Raw genomic sequence first — 23137 nt, 5'->3', positions numbered from 1 at the left:
ACACAATAACACGACACTATAAAAATGTACTCGGTGCCGGACACCTGATTCCAAGACCAGGGGAATGGCTTTGAAATGATTAAAATATATAAATCACTACAGGAGTGAAGAACTGAAGTCTAAACAAGACGTGCAACAGCCAACACTGAGGAAGTGAGGCAAACTCTGCAACACAAAGCAGACACCACCACTCCAATCCCACAACCTGGACAACTGGCTACATCCTTGCTACTTAGCTCAGCACACAGATCTGCTGTGATTGGTTATTAATGGCTGTGCCCATTAAGAAAATGAGTCATAATGCACTGTGTCAACAAAGAATACATTTCCAGAGTCACACAATCTTGATTCAAACAGCATTTTTTTTTTCGGGGGGGGGGGGGGGGGGTACCTCACTAGCCCTGATGGAAGTTCTAATGGAAATGTAATAAGATTATGAAGCTTTAGTACCAATGTGTGTAAACAGATAATTGCAGTCTGTGGCACAATATGAGGTTTTTAATGGCTAACACTACTATTGACTAAGAAACTTTATATTTTTTGTTTCGACATTCTCTGTGATTTTTAAACAAGCACTGATGACCAATTTCATGAGGGGGAAAAAACAAAACAGCTTTGTGTTCAGTTTGGGTGAACTCTTGCTTGTTATACAGGTAGTCAGAGCTGGGTATATTAAGCCTTGTGAAATACCTGAATCCTGTTAGGAAATAGTATTCAAAACCCTCTGGAGTTTAATGGAACCAGGTGAGGAATCAAGTGATAGGTATATGCAAATAATTCCACTTTACAGTATATTGGGAAAGGGGTATAGTCCAGAATTATTTACATATCCTCCAAATGACTTTATGTACACTAGGAGAGTTTGGGACAGTTTCATTTTCAGTTGGTGGTCCCCCCTATTGAAAACTGTTTTTAAAAAAGGGGTCCCCTGAACCATCTGTAGGTGTGTTCACTGCACAGCACGCTGGGTAAGCTCTCCCCTGCAGCAGACCAGTTCCCTCCCCCCTCCCGACTCCGCCTGCCCTGGGGGCATGCACAGCAAGCATATTGATTAAGAGATGCTGGAAGGCAGAGTCAGTTTCAAAATCCTGGTCATTAGGAGGATTGTGTAAATCCTGCATTGTTATTTTTTCATATATATACACACAAATACACACACACACACACACACACAGTCTAACTTCTTTATAACGAACCCCCTTGGGACCTGGAGAAGTGTTCGTTATATCAGGGTGTCACTATAATAGGGTTTGGCATTTTGCTGAATCAGATTAATGAAGAAATGCCCAAATTGAATTGAACATCTTTATATAGTACACAGTAGTTCTTTCAAGACAACTTCACATTGATCAACATTTAAACTGTATATTTAAAAGAAAGTTCAGTCAGTCACTACCGAGATCATTTTACCTGGGTAGATTTTGTAAAAGTAATCGTTCTAATAGGGCTAATTTCCATTGGGAAAAAAAAACAGTTATTGCTGCTTGGATCATTAAAAAAGGGAGTTCGTTAAGGGTTTGTTATAGTGATGTTAGACGTTATATATATGTATATTATATATATATGTATATTTTTCACACCTGAAGATTGATGTTTGATTACCTTGCACACCAAACAAATGAAAGAAGCACCAAACTTTGGTGTCATTTTTTCTATGACTCCCGCTATATACTACTACAGCCCACAAAAAAATCTGACCAAATACAATGTGAAAAATAACCAAAAATGCAGAAAATCAGACAGGGGGAAAATACTTTTTCATGGCACTGTATACACACACACATCCATAGATCCAACCACCCATACATACACACGTGGATGTATTTTGTTAACAGTATGTTTAAACCTTGATAATCCAACTACCTCTGTTATTTGAACAGCCCCTTGGTAATCTGTCTTGTTGTGTGCTGTGTTCTGCCCTGTTTTAAAACACCAAACTCTTCACTGTTCAGCTCTCAATCTCTGATATTTTCAAAACATCACAGTTACTGCATACAAGGGCTCTATCGTATCTGGAATGTCCTTTAAAAAGTTTCACAGTTGCAATTTAATTATCTGAACGATCTGATTACAACCTGGATCCATTTAGTCAGGATAATAGAGGTTTCACTCTGAATCTTTTTGTTTTTGTAAAGATTGTGTCTCTCTGCATTGACCTGTCAGTCCAGGTGCTTCCGAACTCGAGTTTCAAAGATACAGTGGCCCAGGCTGTCCAGATCTGGAGCAGTCCGCTCATAAAACCATGGGGTACAAGACCACACACTGTATACACAGTACACTCCACTTGCCAGTTGCAAATGTTTCAACAGGAGTCCATCCCCAGTGCAGAGGGAAGTTTAAAAAATCCAGCAGGACTGTCGATCAGCTTTACAAACTCAGCTAGAAGTGTCCCGAGAGACCCAGAACAAGATTAATTATTAAATGCTTAAAAGAATAATTAAATAAAAATAAAAAGGTGCATCGCAGCGTGCATCAAATTCATGCCATACACTTTGGAGTCGGTTTGAGGGGGCAAGGTTAATTTCTTCTCTGCAGGGAGGGAAAGATCGTGGCAGCAAGAATGCCCCTCCAGCCCCAATCTGCAGTGATGGAGACTAAAGCACAATGCCTGTTAGACAGTCCAGTGGCAGCATCACTTCAAAGTCCATCTTCAAAACATTCGTGAGACACATACCTGGGGGATCTCCAGCTTCTTCATTGCACATCTGTAGTTCTTGAAATCAGATATCCACACCTGGGGGGGGGGGGGGGGGGGATGGTAATCCTTAACCAAAAGCCCCAGACCCCTATTCCAATGCATGTGATCACCTCACCCTGTTCTGCATGTTCACAGTTTAAAAAGACAAGAGAGATTAGGGCTTCAGGTTTTGCTTGTAAATGAAACAGCTCAGCTAATGCCAAAAATACTTTGGGGGTGGTCAGCAAGTGATTGATGTGGAACATCCAGAGCATGTGAGGAGGGAGGCGGAGAGGGGTTGGGATAGTGGCCCAGCAACAATGGCGGCAGCGGCAGCAGACACAAATACACACACAGGCATCTATGCACAGAGTACAGAGAGCTGGATCAGGAACTTCACTCTCCAGTCTCATCCAGAGACAATCCCACTCCCCCAGTACTAGATGGAGCTCTCATCACAGCGGGCGAGAGGGGCCCCTGCGAGTTTCATGATGGGGCGGGCATCGTCGCAGACCTCGTTCACGTTGGCGTAGGCATTATGCCCGTTCAGTCCATTCTTCTTCTCAGTTAGCGGCATGCCCTCGGACATGATGCTTGGACTGCTTGGGGAGTTGGGGGTCTCTGCGTAGCGCTGCTCTATCTGCGTTTGTTTGGTGCCCCTGAACCTTTTGAAGCCCCAGAAACTCGCTGCCCCCAGCAGCACACCCAGCAAGAGGCAGAAGAAGGAGATGCCCACAGTGTAATTCCTGCTGCTAGAGCACAGGGCCCCCATGGTGGGGTCACCCACCTCCAGCGTGTAGGAGGCTCTGTCACAGCTGATCTTGTTCTCCACACAGATGCAGCTGTACACCCCCAGGCTGCTCTGCGACACTGTGATCTCCAGCCCGTCTGCACGCTGGTTTACTGCAGGGAGGTCCTTGGGGAACTTCCACACACAGTGGGACCAGGATGAGTGGGGCACACAGGGCAGCACAATGCGGGACCCCAGGATAGCCTTCACGACAGCCCGCTCCGGATCACACCTTCCTACAGGGAGCACAATCACAGATTTGGTTTGTTAGAACATGTTCAGCACGGGAACACAAATATGGTCCATGTGGACGAAGTCCTTCAGGTTATACAGGTATGAATAGATAAATAATAAAGACCTGGAAGGTGGTTAAACTGGTTCAGTTCATTCAAAGCTCTATACAGACTGATACCAATAATTTCATTACACAAATTTATAACAAATGCACGTCCAGTGGTTATGAAAACCCTGCTTGTCTGAAATATCAACGCTGTGCAGACTCAACATTGCTGGTATGATATTCGAGCCTCACTTACCTGTATCGGGACACAGCTTGATTGCCTCTCCATGTTCCACATCCTGGAGAAGTCTGATACCAAATGAAAAGGTCAAAATGAGTAGAACAATAAAACTTCCCACAGTAAAAACACAGCAAAGTATAATAAGGCATAGTTAAAGCAGAGGCAACCACTGTGAAGCATATAAAAAAAAAATTAAAAAAAAACGTGTCAAACCATGTTAATCTGGTAAATGCACAGTATAACCATGGGAAAAGAACGGGAAAAGTACAAAAATACCGTGCAAAAATAGTGTTGTAAATCTTTAGAATATGTGTTCTATTATAGGTGCTTACCCCTGGCTCTTTCCAGGCTGCACACAAGCAGACTGACTGGTGTCCCATCCACAGAGAGGGTCCCGGGCCAGGACACAGTCCTGACAGCTGCTGTACTGGCTACAGTTCGCTAGAGGCAGCTTCACCACGGTGCTGGAAGAACCCACATACAAGGAGTCCTGCAACCACGGGGGGGAGGAGAGAGAGAGAGAGAGAGAGAGAGAGAGAGAGAGAGAGAGAGAGAGAGAGAGAGAGAGAGAGAGAGAGAGAGAGAGAGAGAGAGAGAGAGAGAGAGAGAGAGAGAGAGAGAGAGAGAGAGAGAGAGAGAGAGAGAGAGAGAGAGAGAGAGAGAGAGAGAGAGAGAGAGAGAGAGAGAGACACAGACACAGAGAGAACAAATGACAGAGATAAGTGTTGTGCATTTCTGGTCCACAGTCTAAAGATACAAGCCACTTTTGTCCTTGCTATTATTTCTCAAAGGTTTATTGTTTGTGTCTTCTGGGTAACGGCTATGCATGCTCTTTCTGATGGGATATACATTACTGTTGCACTGTTAAAGCAATTCTAACCAAGACGTACCTCTCCTTAAATGCCAGAAACATTTTAACTGGACCCCATTATAATGTGCTGTAGATGTTTTACACATCAAATCTAGAGTAAGCTGCCCATTCTGAGTCATTTTTTGATTGCACTAGTGATCTTGTTATTTAAAAACGTTTTTTTTCTTACAATAAGAAATGTACGATTTTTTTTCTCAAACAATACTAAATGAAGGACTCATCTAACACAGTGTGCTGTACCTGGTCCAGCTGGATGTTGTGAATGGGCTCCTCTGAAGAGAACAGCACCGTCTCCTCAATAAGCATTGCCCGGTCCCCCACCTCCACTGCCCTGTGCAGCTTGCCTCGGTCTGAAACACACACACACACCTTTTACATTCTGTCTTTACATTCCCAAAAAATACGGGAATTGATTCTTTGAAACATTTCCAGAGTTTAAAAGGCAAATTCAATGGAGTTTGGAAGAATCAATGCTACTGCTCCAACACCCCAGTGCACAACACAAAGCACGGCATGTTTCAACATGTCTCTTAACCCCCTCCCCATCTCCTTACTGCTCCATTACCACAAGGTCTTTCCTGCCCCACCTCTCTCAATTATCAGTGCGACTCTGGTTTATTTTTCTTCATTACACAATATTAAAATGCCCCAGTGGTTTCAGCCAAATAGATCTTTTCATTGTAAGGCAGCCGAGCTAAGCGGCAGTCTAAATGAAGCCGTGGCAGACATTACAGCAGGGGTCTCCAACCCTGGTCCTGGAGAGCCCCTACCCAGCAGGTTTTATAGGTGTCTTTACATCATCAGTGGCCAATGATCTGGAACACCTGTTAATCTTGACTAGTCACTTAACCTCCTTGTGCTCCGTCTTTCGGGTGAGACGTATTTGTAAGTGACTCTGCAGCTGATGCATAGTTCACACACCCTAGTCTCTAAGTCGCCTTGGATAAAGGTGTCTGCTAAATAAACAAATAATAATAATAATAATAATTAAGACAATAATTGGTTCAATTAAGCAACTGAGAGATTGGTTGAAATGAAAACCAACAGCCACAGTAGCTCTCCAGGACCAGGGTTGGAGACCCCTGTATTACAGCATCGCTCCATGCAAGGAGCGAGGCCCTCTACAGTCATCATTCTGAACCACTGAGAGATGAGCTCTGGAGACAGGACCCCTCCTGGGGTAATGCATTTGCTCTTCAGACAAGGGGCTCTCAATTCAAATGGTCTTTATTGGCATAACAAGTGATACAAGCAATGCCAAGTTAAGTATTTATTATTCTCCCCCAATCTCACCTGTGCCCAGGTGCAGGATAGGCGTGGTTTTGAATTCTGAGGAGGGGAGGTGCAGAGGGGCCAGGCTCACTGCGATCTTGGTGTATTTGGTTCCCATCTTCTCCAGCAGGGGGCGGGCCACCACAGGTTGCTCCATCAGAGGATGGTCTCTGACAAAGGTCAGCACCTTGTCCGGCAGGCTCAACGAGTTCGAGAATCCCTCCGCCACGAGAGAGGACGTGATGCACTGCGGGAGGAGCCATGCACAGTCAAGACATAGAAACACAGAAAGAATGCTTTGACTAAAAGTCATTGTGAATCCTACTTAGGAGCCAAAAGAGGGGCAAAATGCCAGAAAAGGGCAAGTTGCTCTCATCATACAGCACACGGGCGTATCAGTTTATATTATCTGGTGAGCAATCTTTCCAATGGGCTCATCCAGTTGATATTTCCCATATCACACGGCCGTGTGATACTGGAAACATGCGCTCATTAATACAAGCAACAGAGTGCTACCCCAGTGTGAGCTGTCAAACATCAATACATCTCCACAATTCTCCAGTGTGTACGTGATAAAGAAAAACCCTCCAGAGCCCTCCACAGCCCTCCACATCCAGTGAAAATCGAGTAAATCCAAGAGAAACCCATGTTTCCAACATTTGAAACTACCCCAGCAACAGGCTGTCATTATTCAATATTCAGGGCGAACTGCATTTTCCATGAGGGAGTCGCTGTAAACATCTATAAATCTCCCATCCACAGACAAAGATACTTTGTAATACATTCTGATTCTGACTGAAGGGAAACTACTACTTGCAAAAAGGTACACAGAGACGTTAGCAAAACACAAACACCCTCGGAACAAACTAGTAAACATAAAAACGGCAAAATAGTTGTATATAAAAAATGTTAAAGTGTGTAATTAACAACCTCCCAAACCTTTTTTTTTTTTGGCTGAAAAAGACACGGAAACTTGACGGCAAAAAAACTTAACTTTTACTGTCTCACATAATGCAAACCTTATTTTATTTATATATATATATATATATATATATATATATATATATATATATATATATATATATATATATATATATATTCATTTTTGTAAGAGATGTCATCTTGTGCAGTTCTGGCTGGTCAAAGTGTGCAAAATAATTCCTGATATGAATGGAAGGAAACAATAAACACACAACATCTGCAAAAGTCTGCTATAGTGCTTTACTTTACTCTTTTAAAATCGATAGCCTATACACTACAAGCAAAAATGCTCCTTTCCAGCTGTTTTAATGACCACCAATATACTGTAGGAGTACTTGGGTTTCCCAGAAATGTTAGAGAACAGATCATCATGCACCATTTGGGAAGTAGCGTTGCAGTGACAGGTGCACGGAGAAGGAGGGGGCAGTTCTTACCGCTCCCGGACGGGGGTGGAGGTTTGGCTCTGGGTATGCTGGTTTCTCGCAGTCCCTCTTCACCTCCTTGTAGGAGCCTGAAAGTGCCTGGCTCACCTCCGGCAGGCTGTACACACACACCGCCGACACCTCGTCACGCTCCCTGAGAGAAGAGAGCAGAGAGTGCATAGCACATTTTAACATTACCCTAAGTTGCATGGACTGGCCACTATAATAAACCCATATCATGACAAATCCATGTAAGTTGGCCACTTGATTTCAGAACGTCAATCTGGACTATCCTTATTGTTTCTAAGTTTTTCAGGGATAGCAGAAGGACCCTTTATGACAATAACATCAGCTAAAATTAACGGCACACAAACTGAAGAGAACATTTAAACAAAGCAGCTGCATTACTGTACAATATAAAGCCATTCTGATTCTCTCGCAGTACAGTACTTTAATTTGGTAAATGAAATAAAGAATAACTAAAATTTAATTGCATATATTGTACAATATTTTTTTTTAGGCACACAAGCTGTCTTCAAATTTCTTACTAGTGTGATACTAGTATGATCTGATAAAACTGGATGGTCTTAGAAACTGTTAAAACTCATTCACTCCTTGACAAGAAAGTGCGCTTTCTACTGCTACAAGTTGAAAACTAGATATTTAGAGTGTGATATTACAGCAGTGGATTGGATTTCCAGGGTGTGATTCTTATTACTAAACTTTGAGAACTCATTTCTAAAGTGTGAGTTCAAAGTGAAATTCCTGTGACAACACTTTTAAGAAGTAGATTTGGAATGGAATGGGTATAGAATGGGCTACCTAGTCATGTTGTTGAGGTAGAATCAGTTGGATCCTTTATAACACAAGCTGTATATGTAATTTGAAGCAATACATTTAGACTTAACTTTTGCGGTGAGAAAAATTTGAGTAAGAGATCATAACAATATAGTTAGGGAAAATTAAAATAACAGCTAGATGACAGTTAAAAATGCTCCAAAAATGACAAGGTATCCTGGCCTCAACTGAGGACAATGGCACTTAATGGGTTAAGACCCGACTTGACGAAGTTTTGATATCAATCAGCTACTAGGAACCAGACAAGCACCGATTGGCTGAATCTAGTTCGTACATTTTTCTATGCTCTTAGATTTCTAAAGTGTGACTCTTATCACCATGTGTTAATTTGTAAAGAAAAAGGTACCAGATCTTATAACTAAGGAAGAGGGATAGCATTCTTGTTCATAGAGATTAATGTACTGACCTTGACTTACAGAAACATCCATATACATGCTTCAAGTTCTCATCTGCTTGTAGGTTTCATGCCTTATCGTTGGTGTCAGCAGTTGCATGCTGACCTTTGCCTAGCCGTGTTTTACATAATTAGAACAATCCCTGTGGCGGGCCGACTAATCTGATGAACCGGAGCCACGACACTTTTTTGTTGAGGACTACTATTTTGGCGTTTCGCCATTTGGGGTGTAAAAAGATCATTTGCAAACTGTCTAATCCACTGGATCCATTGAAATCTGGCCCAAATGAACCCCTGCTTATTAGTACGCACAGAGTTCAAGGTGTGACTCCTATAGCTATACTCTGAGGCCTGGCCCAGCCATGTCTGCTGTCTTACCACTGTGAGGTGAAGAGCCCGTAGAATCGTGTGCTGCCCCAGCTCCCCGGCTCCCTCTGCAGGGTGAACACGTCTCTCAGGATGTTGTACCGGGCGCCAGTCTGCAGGTTCTCACACACCAGCTGGGCCTTCAGGAAGGTGGTCCATCGCTTCTGCAGGGTCTTTAGACCCCCGATGTCTCCCTGTGAACAGACAGCAGGTAAGAGTGCAGCCCTGGCCTCACCAGTGACACACTGAGCTACCAGGGTGATGCCATCTACAGAGCACTCTGTAGGTCAGAGATGGGTTACCCAGCTGTGTTGTTGATACCAAATTGACTTGAGTGTTTTCCATTGAAGATGACAGGTTGAGGGAAACTAATTGATTTAGTCTTGCAACTAGGAATCCGGATGCACATTCATGTGCCTCTTTTCGTTTGTAAATTTTCATCTGTAATAGAACTGTTTTTGAAGGCTCCCATAGTGGCGACACACCTGGGTCTGCAGTTTTTGTCAGTTCCAGCAAGGAGTGCTCAATGTATATGTTTTTTTTTTGTTTATTTATTATAATTTTTTTTTTTTTTATGATTTCTGAAAAATCAACCATGTCCTGAATAAAGTTCACCTGCAACTGATAAAGTAAGTAAGTAGTTTCCTACAGTCCAAAAGAGAGTCCCTCTCCTGTCCTTTCAGTTTCAAGCAGTTAAGAATAATGGTGGTGGGGGAGGCCTTTAAACAGCTGAACCCTCATCTCTCATCTCTGCTGTGAAATGCATTTGTTAATTGATCAGGCACTAAAATCGGATGAAAATGAAAGTTTATAAATAATTAAACAATCATGATTACACTGCCAGGCACAGTCGATTTTCACTTTGCTGGGATCAAACCCTTCAGACAGTGAGGCTGCCCGCTCTGAGAGTTCTTCATGACGGGGTGAAGGGAACGCATGCCAGGCTACTGATGAAAAGAGAAAGAATTGGAACTGGGAACTGATTTTAAAATTGTAATTGAAAAACAGGAATTGACCCCAACTCTGTTGGCCTGTCATGGCAACTGGTTTACAATAGTTCAAAAAGACTTATTCTGCGAAGAGAAGTCATTCATTGAGTTAGATTATATTTAGTGATTTATCAAACTCAATTAATTATATTTAGTCATATTACTGCATCATACTGTGCAAGTATTGATTATACCTTTATATATTTAAGAATTCAAAAACAAATTCTATACAAATATTTGATGTGCAAAAACAAAAATGTCCACTTTTTAAAACAGAAATTATAGATTTTAAATATAAATTAATTATGAAATACATTATACAAAAATATACAAAACATAAATGCAATTAAAATATATTATTAATATATTTGTGATATATGGCTAATATATTTGACAAAGGTGCCTTTTTGTAATTATATATATATATATATATATATATATATATATATATATATATATATATATATATATATATGACTATTTATTACTACACAAATAGTTAATTTTGTTGTAATTAAAAAAAATAAAAAGTATTTAGATAATGTGTTAAATACAATTTAGGGATCTTTGCAAAAAGGCTATACTGCGCGTATTTGTGGGATAATTGCTGGGATAATCTAAAGGTGTTGATGGTATGCTATACTGAACCTGTACACCAGGGGTTTTGCTGTCGCTCGTCACTCTCGTAATTTGCGAATGTTTTTTGAAAGTGACGACAAAAAAAATGTGGAATCGTCACTAGTGATGATCGTTTCTGTTTGTACTATTAAAAAAACCCTTTTGTTAAAGTCACACACGTCTCGTTCTTCAAAGGAAGGGATCGCTAAACCACAGAGTCACTGCTGCTGATCAGATCAGCGCCTCGGCCTCATCGATTCATTGACTCTGCAACGTTCTCATCCCGTGGTGAGCGACGTAAATGCAGTAAGCCATTCAGCGCCTCAGTTTCATGTTGCGTGTCAGTTACCATGGTAACCCAGTCCGCTTTATGAAGCTGTATTCGGTGCTGCTGTAGCTTTTAGCCTCACATTACTGTTTGCAACCAGACGCTTTCACGACTACAGAGAGTTCTGCTCAAACCTTTGCATCCGCAGTGTTCGTGGTAGGCCGGGCGATTGCGCCAATGCCCCTCTGAAATAAAAAATGTCCCGCTGAAATTCTCTTAACGTGCTTGTGTGACCCCCTTCCCTGACCAGACGCAATCAATACCGATACGCAGTAAATGAATGCATTTTGTATTACTATGACATGTCTGACGACAGGCTAATCTTTTTTTACTTGTTTGTTTACACTTGCGTTTTCATAATTAAACTCCCCAGTCCAGTAGAATGCGCTCACACCCTCCCTGGTTACAGTCAGTTTCACAGTAAAGCCTGGACGACAACATCAGGCTTGTTAGCAACATGGCCCAGCGCAAATATAACCTCGTATCCCCGTTACACCCGACCATTACTCCTGGAAGAATAAGTGATAAGCTTCGGCAGTGACTGTTGAAATATAGGTTCTTCTAGCAGTTTTCAAACTGGGGTACTCGAGAAAAATTCTGAAATGGCAGACAACGCATTTTATTTAGTACCACTTGCCAATCTATTGCAAACTTTTGTCACGTAATCAGCGTTTAATCGCTAACACCAGACTGATGTGCTGTGACAGAGTGTTCAGTGCACACACGACTAATTTACATATTAAATTTGTACATTTTAAAGAAGCCCTGTTGTTTAAATGTCATATAAACAGTTGGGTGGTTACTGCAGCTTGTCTGGGATACAAAAAAAGACATTTTAAAAAACTAAGCCTAGTCTTTAACTCATTTTATTTCCTGTGTGCGTTTGTGCCTGAAAATCAATATTTATTTTTTTCAATGACCCGATTAAAGTTTAGTGTAACTTAAGTACTACATTTCAAAATACAGAATGTATGGCCAATCAGAAACCAAAGTATTGTCATGCGGTCTAGTTTGACAAGCCGTTACGTCTGGTGTGAGAGTAGTAAGAGTTTTTAGCTTTCAATCCAGTGAAAAAATGTGGATTGTTTGCACAATACTAGTACATTACTAGCAAAGGGCGATCAAGACGAAATACCATCAAAGATTAAAAACGCCAAAAATGTCTTGCGACTGAAGCTCTCTCCAATTTCCCTGCCATCATCAGTGATTTGTGTGGTAACAAGCAGGGACATCCATCACACTGATACTAGGTAAGCGTTTTATTATTCTTTTTTAATTAGCATCAGTACTGTACGTTTTAGTCAGCAATAATTTAAAAATGCCAGTAATATGTTTTCGTATTGAGGCCATCTGTAGAGATGCGTAGATAGTGAACTTTTCTTTGCCTTCTTTTCTATAACTATCATCAAAAAATACATGACAAATATAAATACATGACTGCGGTAAACTTGTGCGCGCGAATTAAAAAACAAAACTGTTAGCCAATACTGTAAAATGTCGCAGAAGAAAATCCACTAGTTTTTTCAGCAAGAGTGAAATAGAACAAACAGAACAACAAGTTGTAGAAGATGAAGACTTGGATTCGGAACACCAGAAAAAAAAAGAACAAACAAAGCTCACACGCGTCAGATAACAAAAAAAAAAAACAAGCAGCAAAGTTTCAGCCTTATTGGAAAACTCTGTTTCCATGGGTTGTATATAATATTCTAACCCTGTTTTTTACTTCTTTTTATTGTAAAAAGACATACATGGTATAAGTAATTCATAATGCATTCTGTGTCTGTATGTAGCTTTTCAGGGCAAATAAATCTGGTTCTTGAATTTTAATGTTCTAAAACTTTACAGCTGTAAATTACCAATTTATTTAAACTGTAGAGCCAATTATTAAAATGGTTTAAATTAAATAATTGTTTTGGTCAATAGAGTGATTTAAGGTATAAAATAAAAACAGGATTCATAACACCCTTGAAGACTTGAGCTGTGCGCCAGTAGTGACTACTGAATATCAGGAGTGACTAATGTTTTTAGAAAGGATTAGTCACTAGTGACTACAAAAATCTAGAACCCAGGGGAAACCCTGCGTATATTACATCCCTCCACAATGCCAGCTCCACACTGATAATGACAAGCTGAACAAACAAATTACAGTCTTACACGACCACCTGGAGTAACCCTTCAATACACACCCAAAACGTGCAGAGGATCTTAGAGGTTTCTCTGGATTATTTTTCTTCAAACACAGTAATAAATGCCCTTTGATCTTTTTATCGCAAGGCAGCCGAGCCAAGCAGCAGTCTAAACAAAGCCGTGGCAGACATTACAGCACCGCTCCACGCAAGGACAAGACAGGACAGCACCGCTCCACGCAAGGACAAGACAGGAAGGACCGCTCCACACAAGGACAAAACAGGAAGCACCGCTCCACACAAGGACAAAACAGGAAGCACCGCTCCACGCAAGGACAAGACAGGACAACACTGCTCCACGCAAGGACAAGACAGGAAGGACCGCTCCACGCAAGGACAAGACAAGAAGGACCGCTCCACACAAGTACAAGACAGGAAGGGCCACTCCACGCAAGTACAAGACAAGACTGGACAGCACCGCTCCACGCAAGGACAAGACAGGAAGGACCGCTACACGCAAGGACAAGACAGGACAGCACCGCTCCACGCAAGTACAAGACAGGAAGGGCCACTCCACGCAAGTACAAGACAAGACAGGACAGCACCGCTACATGCAAGGACAAGACATGAAGGACCGCTTCACGCAAGGACAAGACAGGAAGGACCGCTCCACGCAAGGACAAGACAGGAAGGACTGCTCCACGCAAGGATAAGAAAAGACAGGACAGCACCGCTCCACGCAAGGACAAGACAAGACAGGACAGTACCGCTCCACGCAAGGACAAGACAGGACAGCACCGCTCCACGCAAGGACAAGACAAGACAGGACAGCACCACTCCACGCAAGGACAAGACAAGACAGGACAGCATCGCTCCACGCAAGGACAAGACAGGAAGCACCACTCCATGCAAGGACAAGACATTACAGCACTGCTCCACGCAAGGACAAGACAGGACAGCACCGCTACATGCAAGGACAAGACAGGAAGGACCCCCCGGGAGGCCCTCTCCAGTCATCATTCAAAACCACTGATAGATGAGCTCTGGAGACTGGACCCCTGCTGGGGTAATGCATTTGCTCTTCAGACAGGGGGCCAGAACTGAAAGTAGGTATTATAGAAGGCATCTTGAATACAAACAGACAATTAAACAGGCATGTTTCATTAATTCATTGATTTATTTATTAGACTGTCAGCGTGATTCCTCTGCATCCTGGCCTTGTTGACCTTGTCTAGTTTGTTTGTTGTCTCTGTTGTAACACAAGCTTCATCCCGCCTTGAAACCTACTTTCGGTATGTCTTTCAGTGAGCCAAACAGGCAAATCAGAATATGACTAGCAGGTGGAAGTGGGGGGTTGCGATTCTTTTTCTCCCAATGGTGTTAGTTTCAGATATAATTTTACACGGAACACAACAAAGCTGTGTTTTTAACAGAGATCTTTAATTAACTTTGTTATGAACTGACTTCCAGTACACACACCATCAACATTCTATTAGTATAGACAGTAAATCGGCCCACATAATGATCTGGAACAAATTTAGCATAATGCAATCTAAAGGCAGTGCCTACACTGATCACTACATCTTTGTACATAGGCATGGACAGACACACAAACGCACATGCACACACAAGCACTCACTCTCAAACACACACACACAGTCAAGTGAAATTAACATATTTTCCACTCACCACTGTGACACGTGACCCTGGTTAATATTTACTGGAACAAACAGACACCTTGAGCTCACCTTGCAAATTCGCGCCACTCTGGGCACCTTGACCTTGGTGTAGAACTCAAACTCCTTGGCTGTCTCCGTGAAGAAGAAATAGATTTTGTCAACATCCCCGTTGCTGCTGTCCTGGCTTTCGGGCACGAAGGCGGAACTCACAAACTCGGGTTCTAAACAGCAGGAAGAGAATGAAAATGATTCTCTTCCCCAGAACTCAAATAGACTGACACTGTACCAGTGCTTCAGCACACTTTAATATAGTGTTGTGTGGAGGGCCACAAATGAAATACAGAATTCAGCAGTGGAGAGTCACTAACTGTTTATAATGGACAATCTATAAAATGAGAGAGAGAGAGAGAGAGAGAGAGAGAGAGAGAGAGAGAGAGAGAGAGAGAGAGAGAGAGAGAGAGAGAGAGAGAGAACGAATGACAGAGATAAGTGCTGTGCATTTCTGGTCCACAGTCTAAAGATACAAACCACTTTTGTCCTTGCTATTATTTACTAGGTTTATTGTTTGTGTCTTATGGGTAACGGCTCTGCATGCTCGTTCTGATGGGATATACATTACTGTTGCACTGTTAAAGCAATTCACTCCCCTCCTCAAAAAACCTACCCTCGACCCCACCTCCCTCCAGAGCTACCGTCCTGTCTCCCTCCTAACCTTCCTCTCCAAAACCCTCGAGCGGACTGTATACCGCCAGCTCTCTGCTTTCCTGTCCAACCACTCTCTGCTTGACCCTGTCCAATCTGGATTCTGCTCTGCTCACTCCACTGAAACCACCCTTCTCTCTGTCACCAACTCACTAAATTCTGCCCGAGCTGCCTCTCTCTCCTCTGTCCTAATTCTCCTCGACCTCTCTGCTGCCTTTGACACTGTCGATCACTCTATTCTACTATCCTCTCTCGCTGACCTGGGAATCTCTGGCACTGCTCTAGCCTGGTTCTCCTCCTACCTCTCCAACCGCACTTACCAGGTAACCTGGCGTGGAGCAACCTCCACACCTCGCCCTCTCTCAACAGGAGTCCCCCAAGGGTCAGTCTTGGGTTCTCTCCTGTTCTCTTTCTACACCCGCTCCCTGGGCCCCCTCATCGCATCCTGTGGTTTCTCATACCATTTCTATGCTGATGATGCTCAGATTTTCCTCTCCTTCCCCACCTCTGACTCCACCATCCCCTCCCATATCTCTACCTCTGTCTGCTATCTCCTCCTGGATGCACTTGCATCACCTCACACAACAGCTCTAAATCTAACCTCCTTTTCTTTCCCTCCTCCTCCTCCCCCTCCTCTGATCTCTCTATCTCTGTTCCTCTGGAATCTACCACACTCTCTCCCTCCTCCTCAGCTAAGAACCTCGGAGTCACCCTGGACCCCTGCCTCTCTTATTCCCAGCACATCTCCACTCTGGCACGCACTTGCCGATTCTTCCTGAGCAACATTCAAAGAATCCGACCCTTCCTCTCCAACTACACCACCCAGCTCCTGGTCCAGACCTTGGTACTTTCCCGCCTAGACTACTGCAACTCCCTCCTGGCTGGCCTCCCTGCGTCCGCCACCAGTCCAGCTCATCCAGAACTCCGCTGCTCACCTGGTGTTCTCTCTGCCTCGCTTCTCCCATGCAACTCCACTACTCCGCTCACTCCACTGGCTCCCGATCACCGCTCGCATCCAGTTCAAGACTCTTGTACTAGCCTACAGATGCCTTGACCAGACTGCACCCAGCTACCTCCACTCCCTACACCCCCACTCTACCTCTCAGCTCCTCCTGCACTAGAAGACTGGCTCTACCTCCTTTACGCTCCCCTGCCTTCCTACAGATGTCAGGACTGCCCAGTCCCTGACCACCTTCCAGCACCTCCTCAAGACTCACCTCTTCAGAAAGCACCTGTAGAACTCCTCTGTTTTTCCCCTGGGACACATCACCCTTCCTTAAATGCGTTTTACTTGCTCTGCCCCCTATTTTACTGCATTTAATCCTGTACTTTAGAGTACTGTAATCTGTCAAGTGTTATTTAATCTGTAGTATTTTGTATTCAATCATATCCTGATGTAACTATCACTGACACTTATCTGCTGTATTATAGAATTGTATTTTGTCACACTTGTACTTGCTTGAACCAAAGTCATTGTATTTATCTTGCTCTTAATTGTATTATTACTTGTACTGTGATTCTTGAAATTTATTTGTTTACGACTGTAAGTCGCCCTGGATAAGGGCATCTACTAAGAAATAAATAATAATAATAATAATAATTCTAACCAAGGCGTACCTCTTCTTAAATGTGAGCAACATTTTAACATGGCCCCATTATATTGTGCTGTAGATGTTTTACACATCAAAACTAGAGTAAGCTGCCCATTCTGAGTCATTTTTTGATTGCACTGGTGATCTTGTTATTTAAAAACTTTTTTTTTCTTACAATAAGAAATGTACGATTTTTTTTTTCTCAAACAATACTAAAAAAAGGACTCATCTAACACAGTACAGAACTAACCAAATATAATTACCGACCACAAATTGCAGACTGAACATTTAACGCAGATTGAACGTAACCAGTGTGACAGTGGAGAGGTTGAATCAGAGACACATCTCATCACACATTGTACAAAATAGTGAATAATATTCTACCAATCTGGCAGAAAAAGAAGGAGGTTTCTTGATGAAAAGGGATGAAGAACTAAAACTCTTTTTTGGGGGGGGGGGGGGGGGTGAATAAAAAGAGGTAGCAGCGATCTTTTCACAGTATATCGCAGCCTGCAGCCACCTCATTTAAAATGCAGACGGTAGCAGACTAGTGCTGTTATACTGTACTATTATTTTGTTATATAGTTGTAACAGGGGGATTTGTTCCATGTGTGGGTCGTCACAGAATAATAAGGCAGACACAGAGCATTGGGTGTCGACACGCAGCACAGGGGCCCAGATTGAATTAAACACACAGGATGTCACTACCAGCAATGGTAGACTTAGTGTCGGATCTAATAAAGAAAAGAAAACAAAAACAAAAGCTGAAAATAAAAGTTTGCCACACAATGTGAGCGCTAGTCCCACTAAAAGGAACGTCCCGCTCCAAGAACCTACTACACTACACAAACCTCTCTATACTGTTTGGGATCAACATCCCCTAAACTGACCTACTTCTGGCATCTTCGCGTCAACACAGCAAGCTTTCGCTCAGTAGCCTCGAGTTGTGCGCAGCTTCCCCAGGCACGCCCCCCTGCCAATCCAGACCTCCCGATTGGGTCAGCACCAGCCAAGCCTAATTACTCAATTGGTTGCCTAGCTACATGTCTCTTGTGTTTCCAACATCGGTTGTTTAATGTGCCATTATAGCTACGCACTTGGCTTCCTTCCTGTACTTCTGCATCTAGCAGAACCGGAGGCACCGAAGAGATTAAGCCGTTAGGAATCTTGTTTGGAGGTACCAGAGAATACTGTGGCTATTGACAAGCGATTGCTTAACATGCTGTCAGAGTCAGAAATCAGAGAAAGTCATTCCACATAATTACCTCTATTTGAGGAATTTGTGCCTTCATTGTGCTCCCTGAATGCCTGTTCTTGATTGCCAAGGCAAAACAACAGAATCAAGTGTTTAAGAACCTAATGATTTTTTCTTACTTTCTCATTGTGATGTATTGTATCTCTATGCTTCTGCTCATCCAGTTGGACATCAATCTGGGTTTGTCCAAAATTTGAGCGTAAAAGTGACTTTGGGAACGCTCATGTTTTTGCGCTGACTTCATTAGACATCCTAGATGGCTGTAGCCAGTGCTGTTCCATATCACCTTTTCTATACTGAACAAAAGACTGTTCCAGCAGTATACTTTTCTTAATTGACAGCTACCAGTAAGCCACAGATATAATTTGAATTTTGGAAGCCTACTTATTTTAAAACACAGTCCTTTTGGCTACGTATTTTTGACATTGTATCTTTTTGTGTTCCCTGAAAAACGGACAAGGGCTGGAACATCACACTCGTTTAACCGTCACTGAAATCAAAATTGTATAGGGTCGGATACGTGACTGCTGACTGTACGACAGTGTTCATTTCAAGTCATAGTCATACTTGAAACGTGTCTCATTTTGGAGTGATTTTGAGGATCTAAAAATGATATTTAGAATGTCAGTAGCCCTATGCATGCTCCTGTACAGATAGCCAGGGAGGTCTTCTGTAGAATTCCTACAAAATAAGTACCACCGCTTTGGTATTTCTGTGTTGCTGGGGGCCTTAAAATTGAAAAAGTGTCCAACTGTCAAATTCCTGAGTGATTTTTAAGTGCATGTTCCTTCTAAAGTAAAGAGATATCACTTTCAAATTGCTTAGGTGTGCTCATAATTTAACTGACTTTCTGTATGCAGCTCTGCTCCTGTCTACCTACTTCACCGTCTGATTTAATGACCCCACAAAAAGGCTTCAGGATGAAAGTATCAAAAATGGCCCCATCTTGTTGTGCAAGAATTCTACAGACGACCTACCTGGCTGTCTGTACAGAAGAATTCATAGGGCTACTGACATTCTAAAAATCACTCCAAATTAGACGCATTTCAAGTATGACTACCTACTACCTACACCCCCCCTTACAAAAGGGGGTGTATCTAAGCAAATCTTCATCATTGAGCTTAAATATCTGGCCTGGTTTCATACCTGACCTGTATTTTCCACTACATAAAATATAAGCAAAATCAAAATGTTGAGGTGGGAAGCTCTGGTTGGGTTGACACGGAATGACCCAGATGATATTCAAACATTTTGCATACAGTACGTCAATTCTGAGGATGTTTTGTTTGGCAAATTATGTTTGCAGTATTAAAGCATATGTTATTATTGCCTTTTTGTTATCGATATTATTATTATTATTATTATTATTATTATTATTATTAATAATAATAATAATAATAATAATAAAACATGTTAAACGACAATAACATTTGCATGGTGGCAGATGTTAGCATATTAGTGGTGTATCAATGTGATTCATCTTTACTGGAGGCTTTTCTACTGCTTTGAACTTTTATCCCCACCCCAGCTTATTAAATGGCTATTTCAAAGTTAACTGCCATTTGGGGAAAGAAAAATAATTAATTAAAAAAAAAAAAAAAAAAAAAAAAAAACAAGAAACTTTTATTGTGTACACATGTGCAGTGTTATTTAGTCTCAAAGGACATAACCTTTCATTTATATTCAATAATTAGTTTTAAGTTTCACCTTTTAAAAATAAACTACACCTTTCCATTTGTTGTGAAGTTTTGCATTGAAAGTCTAAAGTAGGGAGCGTAGCACAAGCTGATGATGTGGACAGTCTAGGAAGAGTTTCAAATGAAACCGAGGAATGAGGTATAGCAGCTCCACACTGGACAATAGGGGTAGCAGGCCTGGTGAACACTAAATATATAACCAGATACATACACTGTATAACCATGTCAAAATCTTGGGGGAAAAAAAAATTACATTTTCGCCAAAAAAGTGTTCTGGTAAACTCTTATAAGGCACAGGTGTCTGTGGGTGTGTATTGCAAAGGCTACTGTCAATGCAGAGTACTGCAACTGCTGAAGGACATAATGCAGATACATTATAGACACACAAAACCTCTGTTTCTGGCAGGGCTGCATGGCTAACGCTAACCCCCCAGTTTTCAGACCGTAACAAAAGTGATTGAAGCTGTCAAGCCCCTTACCGCTCAGCCACAACGTGGAGGTCTCTGTGCGGATACGCTCCCCCTCCTTCCCCGTTGCCCGGGAGATGAGGGATTCCGTGCCCAGGAAGTTGTTGACTGTGGCGGCATAGAGAACTCCGTCTGTGGAAACAGGAACAGCAGCACAGTGTAAGGACATGGGGGGGGAGAGCGTTTAGACAAAGATCCACGGGACAGACGAGGCAGCATATCCTCAAATATTACACAGAAATTACATTAAAGTGACTTCATTGAAAATGATATTCAATAAAATGTAATTAATTAGTAGGCTGTGTGATCCAGTGGTTAAAGAAAAGGACTTGTAACCAGGAGGTCCCCGGTTCAAATCCCACCTCAGCCACTGACTCATTGTGTGACCCTGAGCAAGTCACTTAACCTCCTTGTGCTCCGTCTTTCGTGTGAGACGTAATTGTAAGTGACTCTGCAGCTGATGCATAGTTCACACACCCTAGTCTCTGTAAGTCGCCTTGGATGAAGGCGTCTGCTAAATAAACAAATAATAACATAGATAGCAAACAGGAGACAAAACCAAACAAGCCCATTTCTGTAATTACATTGTTTACTCTGATTAAGTAACCTCTTAAATTCCTGCTGTACCTTTTCCCTTACATATTGACATTACTTTATATATAACCCTCAGGTCCCCATCTGTGGTTCTTTCAATCCATTCCACTCTGGACCTTGTCCATAATTATTAAATTAAGCAGTGCAGAGCCTTGGTCCACTCAGGTCTTCAATTATTTAACCTGGGGGTCTAATTAAGCAATAGATATGGTTGGAACAAAGTCCTGGTTTGAAATGGATTAAAAGAGTGACTTGAGTGTCACCAAGCTAATGGGTCTGTTCAAGTTTTGATTCTGTGTTTCCTTTTCAGTGGGCTGATTGGTGGTCTTTCCTTATCCAATCAAGAGTTATGTGGGGCCCATCATTATTGCAGCACCTGAGAAAGCAATAAAAGGCACTTTTGATGCAAGCTTCTTTTCCTTCCATCTTGAATTGGCACCAGTGTCTCTATCACGAGTTACTGTACTACAGCTGTCATACCTGCCACGATAGCGGTGTACTGCTGGCTGGGCTCGAAGGGACACTTGCCCCTCCCGCTGTCCATCCTCAGCTCCCCGTTCTCCAGCCTGTCCAAAGTAAAACTGGACAGGCTCTGCAACACACAGAGAGAGCAAGAGAAAGATGAACACTCAGCAGCCTTGTCACAGAACACACAACACAACACACTTCAGACTGACGGTCCATCATTACTTCACCTTCACTTAGGGCGGAGTTAAAACCATCAGAAAATGATCATTACACTTGTAACGTGGCCAGGCCCTGCAACACGGAGAGGGGAAAGCCACTGTGGTACCCCATCCCTCCAGACACACAACACGCTGGATACTGTAAAACCTATTTTTGCTCCAGAAATGTTGGAAACCTGTTGCAATACACAAAGTATGTATTGTCAGTGGAATTTCATATTTGTGCCAAAAATGTTTGCTTTTTTTTATATGCGAAAAACACATAATAAAAGGCTCGCAAATATTTATGGCTTTACAGTACCCTTCGGAGTGACGGTCAATCACCATCATCATCATCATCATCACACCATCCACTGAGGTATGGTTTAAACTATCAGAAACTTAACGGTTGATTTGATTGGTCTATAAGCCAGAGCTGGATTTTAATTGGAGTATTTAACAGCACTGGGAAATCCCCCTGGATTGTATTGATCACCTGTCTGTCACTATCCTGGAATTCATGCAATCTAGGGGTTTCCTTAGGGTTGTAAAATGCTTTTAAACAATCCAGCTGTGGCTAAGAAGGGTGTAGGTTGGTCTAACAAAAGTGTTATAACTTCAGAATACATGTTTGGTCATGCTAGCAAACTGAACCAACAAAATATAGAGAGGATACAGAGCCTGGAAGTGCTTTTGAACAAAGCCGCTGTTCTTGACCTCGACTGGCTGGGAAATCAAGCCATTACTCAATCCTCATCCCTTAATTTCCAATGCGCCCGTCCCCTTGCTGGGTGTACTGATATTGATACAGCAGAGCCCTGGACTGCGCTAGTCCTAAAATGTGCAGCTGGAAACCAACGCTGGAGCGCTATGTAGTAATCTGGGGGATTGTTTATTGGCACACAGTTGACAACGAAATAGACGCAGATAATTCCACAGAACTGCGCAGATTACATAAATCAACACTAATGCCTGGCTTTAACTTCCTAGCACAAGCCCATTTTCCTATGCCAGCTAAATGATTTAAATAAATTGAGGGTCTTTAAGAGTTACTGAGCAGGTTTTTTTGTTTGTCTATTTTTTTTTTTTTTTTTTAAATCCTGCTGCTAAGAAACCTCTAATGTTTATATCCTTGGCAATGTTTCTTGTATTTGGATTCTAAGATGACCTATTTGTCTTACTTTGTTTTCTTGTGATAAAACCTTGTGTGTGTACTCAGCATGTGTAATAGCTCAAAAGCCTGTTAGTTTAAACCTTTGGCTACCCACGCATG

The 23137-nt window shown here is 42.2% G+C and overlaps 1 protein-coding gene across 1 annotated transcript in view; it reads right to left on the bottom strand.

The window, feature by feature from the left end:
• Window positions 1-386: 386 nt before the first annotated feature.
• Window positions 387-23137, bottom strand: part of sema4f (sema domain, immunoglobulin domain (Ig), transmembrane domain (TM) and short cytoplasmic domain, (semaphorin) 4F) — a 60646-nt gene continuing 37895 nt past the window's right edge. Inside the window, exons 5-14 of the mRNA XM_034015965.3 lie at window positions 21680-21791; window positions 20618-20737; window positions 14962-15113; window positions 9165-9346; window positions 7547-7688; window positions 6153-6378; window positions 5100-5209; window positions 4321-4478; window positions 4004-4056; window positions 387-3703 (exon numbers count right to left, since the gene is read on the bottom strand). Of these exons, the coding sequence (XP_033871856.2) occupies window positions 3117-3703; window positions 4004-4056; window positions 4321-4478; window positions 5100-5209; window positions 6153-6378; window positions 7547-7688; window positions 9165-9346; window positions 14962-15113; window positions 20618-20737; window positions 21680-21791 (1842 nt within the window). The 3' untranslated portion in view covers window positions 387-3116. The remainder of the gene's footprint in view (window positions 3704-4003; window positions 4057-4320; window positions 4479-5099; window positions 5210-6152; window positions 6379-7546; window positions 7689-9164; window positions 9347-14961; window positions 15114-20617; window positions 20738-21679; window positions 21792-23137) is intronic.

This window comes from Acipenser ruthenus, chromosome 2 (assembly GCF_902713425.1).
Source record: "Acipenser ruthenus chromosome 2, fAciRut3.2 maternal haplotype, whole genome shotgun sequence".
Classification (NCBI taxonomy): Eukaryota; Metazoa; Chordata; class Actinopteri; order Acipenseriformes; family Acipenseridae; genus Acipenser; species Acipenser ruthenus.
This window is presented reverse-complemented; position numbering and strand designations above follow the sequence as displayed.